Genomic DNA, 3,244 nt, shown 5'->3' on the forward strand with positions numbered 1-3,244 from the left:
CAGATTATTGGAATGTCGTAGGCAATTGAGAATATTGCGCTTTTTAGAAACCGTTTTCATGATGTTTTCCATCCTTAAGACAGTTGTCAGTCAATGATGGGCCTTCCCCTCAATTTTGCCATCCCCTTCTTCATTTCCATTCCCCCTCTCCTTCCATTAATTCCCTCGCCGCTCTTTCCACTTCCTCTCTCTTCACCAATGCATCTGTGCCCTTCTACGCTTCAATGCCCACGGGAAAGCTTAAATCAAATGGATGTTTTCCATCTTTGTTGCTTTCAGTTTCATTGAATGTTTGTTTCCCACTTGCCTGAGGCTCTGTAACTGCTGGACTTGGTTTTGTTGTCTTTTGAGAAGTTAGATTAGCTCCTGAAAACGGACCATGCACAAAAGGGCACTTATCACCCTTTACACAATATCCCTGCTGAAAAAATAGCAGGTAACTTTTGGTTTGTTTGCAGTGCTAGATGCCGGTAACGATGCTGAGGACGATGGTGGAACTATTGATGGTGTTGGTGCTCCTGACAAGCCATCTAGTGGCTGAAACGGAAACACAGATACACAAGTTAGTGTCATAAATAGATTAAAAAAAATTTATACAAAGAAAGTATACCTGCTTGATATGTAGAATCGACCAGAGCAGAATAGCTTCTCAAAACTTTATGCAGCAAAACCTCCTCCGGCTGTCCCATGAAGACAATATTGTTTTTTCTATTTTGTGAGTTAGTTCAACCGTATATCTAATTTTCTGAACCTCCAGCCACTTTATTTCCATCCTATTTTGAGAATACAGTTACACAAAAAGAGGCAGGAACTCAGCAGTCAAGGAAGGATAAAATGGTAGCATTGGGTACTTTGCGCAGGTTGGAATTTTTGGCACTGAACACAAGGATCTCTATTAGGAGATTTGTGGGCCATTTTATGTTCTAAATACCAGGGTACCTACCTGATGGATTTGCCACTTTCTTTACAGAATCTCTTTTATCAATTTTTGTATATTTCTTTCTTTTCTTTTAACAACTCTTTTCTCTCTGTTTATCGTTGTAGCCTATTGGGCAGACATTCTTGTATTTACAGTTATTAGAAAGCAATTTTGTGGTACAAATTTCCTTCTATGGTTGCAAACTTTTTATGGGATTCAAAATATTTCTATGCAATCTCTGATATTTATTATTACTATGCATTTGTGAGATGAATACTTGCATGAAGTTATTAGTATGACTAAAGAATTCTGTGAGATGAATACTTGCATGAAGTTATTAGTATGACTAAAGAATTCTGAGCAAAGTGTAGTCCTTGATAGTTACTACCATTTTGTGTTACGAGATGGATTTTTTTCATGTTTTGAATATATCTGAAGCTGGTCTAGAGGCCCTAGGAACAAACTTGAACTGCTGGATTCATTTGCTAATGCTCAGTACATTTTATTTTCATATCACGAAATGTTAGATATCTCCACCCTTCATTAGTATTTCTAATATTTCTGTAGACTCTTTAAGTACCAAAGACTTCCATTTGCAGTGGTGCTTGAAGATACTTGTGCGTGCCCGGCGACCTTCTGTCTCTTCCATGCGATCAATTTATGTTTCTACAATGTGGGATAAAGATGCCCAATCAAAAGGCATTGTTTTAAATATTTAAATTGAAAAGGCATTGGTCTAAAGATTTAAATATGGTTATTTATGTGCAAAGTGCATTGTTTCCTAGCCAAGAACATGTCGAGGAACAACACTGTGAATCTACAAATACAAACACAAATGTTATTGTACGAATCATGCCCGTTAATAAACCATGTGGATGAGAATGATGATGTTCTCATTTGATCATCCATGCTTGTGGGTGAATCCCTGATGAGCAATCCTTAATTGCTGTGCATCCATGTTTATTTGTTTATAATGTAATTACTAAATAATACAGTTGTTTTTGAATGCTATTGCTGTCATGAAGTTGTTGATAGTCTCATAGCACTCTATTAAAAAAGTTTGTTGCTGGTACCGAGAGAGCCTAGGGAGGCATCTGCGTATGTCACATGCACCTGAAACAGGCAATTAAGGATAAATATAAAAGGATATTGAGACAAATAAGAAGAATATGAGTCTACCTTGTTAGCTAGATAAACTTTCTGCTTGTACCACGCAGGTCTATCCTGCAAATCAATCGAAACTATCTGGATCTGATCGAGGCCCTGCATTTTATTTTCACAGCTCTATCAATGCAATACAAAACCTACCAACAAGGAGAAGGGGAATCAGCGAGATAAATACCTTGTAGTTTCTGGCAATCCAAACGCGCTGGGCATATGGGCATGTCAAACTGACATACAGTCTGTAAAATCCGAATCAAATTTAGTAATGAATACCTAAGCAACTTATCATACAATTCGTATTCCAGTAGAATGTGATAACTAATAGTAAAATGCAGAAATCATTAGAATTAAGATATACACCTCGGGGTTCCATCAAACAATGGCGGAGGCTCTGATTTAGAATTGAGAACGGGGAGAATTGAATGGCTGCAATCAAACAACATGATGCCATAGAATACATTTTGGTAAATTCTGGCACAAGCTTGGATAGACGAAAAAAATTATGTAAAGATCAAACAGCGATTGCTTACGGTGCTGCCATGCTAATCTGGTAGAATTGCTGCTATATAAGTATTTCTGCAAAACAAATACCAAAAGCTTACTCTACTATTATCGGTTGAAGAATTTATACGAACCATACACATTCTCAATCACCCATACGGATGGCTGGATATACAAGTGCCACCGAACAGTATTAGCCCGATATTTTTTTTATATCAGGGTGAATCGTTAAACGAATGTTCAAGCTACAGAGTATATCTAGGAATTTAATTTATGATTTAGTAAGAGTTGAGGCAGGATGTTAGAGCTTATTTCTTTAGTTTTATCATTACGAAAATTTATTTATTGAAAGTCTATTTCTTAAGTCTTATTCCAATCCGCTAAAGATGTTAAGGTTGTATTTGAAACGAGAGGCTACCACTATAACACTTAAAAATATATAAAACAGTTTTTAATCTAAATATATTAGGAATTTATGTCTTAGCAATAGTCAAAACACCTAAATATAATTACGCCGTAAGGCGTTTCCCTTTGAAATGAATTACCTTAGCTGATGACGTGTCCTATTATTGACCATGGATTTGTTGTGTTAGACGATTGAATGAAGATTGATCGTTGATATTCACACTGACTTTTTGTCTCCCAACCCAATGGCCTCTC

The 3,244-nt window shown here is 36.6% G+C and overlaps 1 protein-coding gene across 1 annotated transcript; it reads right to left on the bottom strand.

Annotated features, from left to right (window-relative positions):
• Positions 1–1,208: 1,208 nt before the first annotated feature.
• On the bottom strand, positions 1,209–2,905 carry LOC149219079 (glutathione S-transferase L2, chloroplastic-like). Its single transcript, XM_089382526.1, has 4 exons — positions 2,614–2,905; positions 2,444–2,509; positions 2,262–2,322; positions 1,209–2,182 (listed from the first exon to the last, which is right to left on the bottom strand). The coding sequence occupies exons 1-4, from the start codon at positions 2,622–2,624 to the stop codon at positions 1,970–1,972; spliced, it is 351 nt and encodes a 116-aa protein (XP_089238652.1). The 5' UTR covers positions 2,625–2,905; the 3' UTR covers positions 1,209–1,969.
• Between the last annotated feature and the right edge of the window lie 339 nt (positions 2,906–3,244).

This window comes from Pinus tabuliformis, chromosome Q, assembly GCF_031772625.1.
Source record: "Pinus tabuliformis cultivar Carrire ecotype Pingquan chromosome Q, CPIR1, whole genome shotgun sequence".
Taxonomy (NCBI): domain Eukaryota; kingdom Viridiplantae; phylum Streptophyta; class Pinopsida; order Pinales; family Pinaceae; genus Pinus; species Pinus tabuliformis.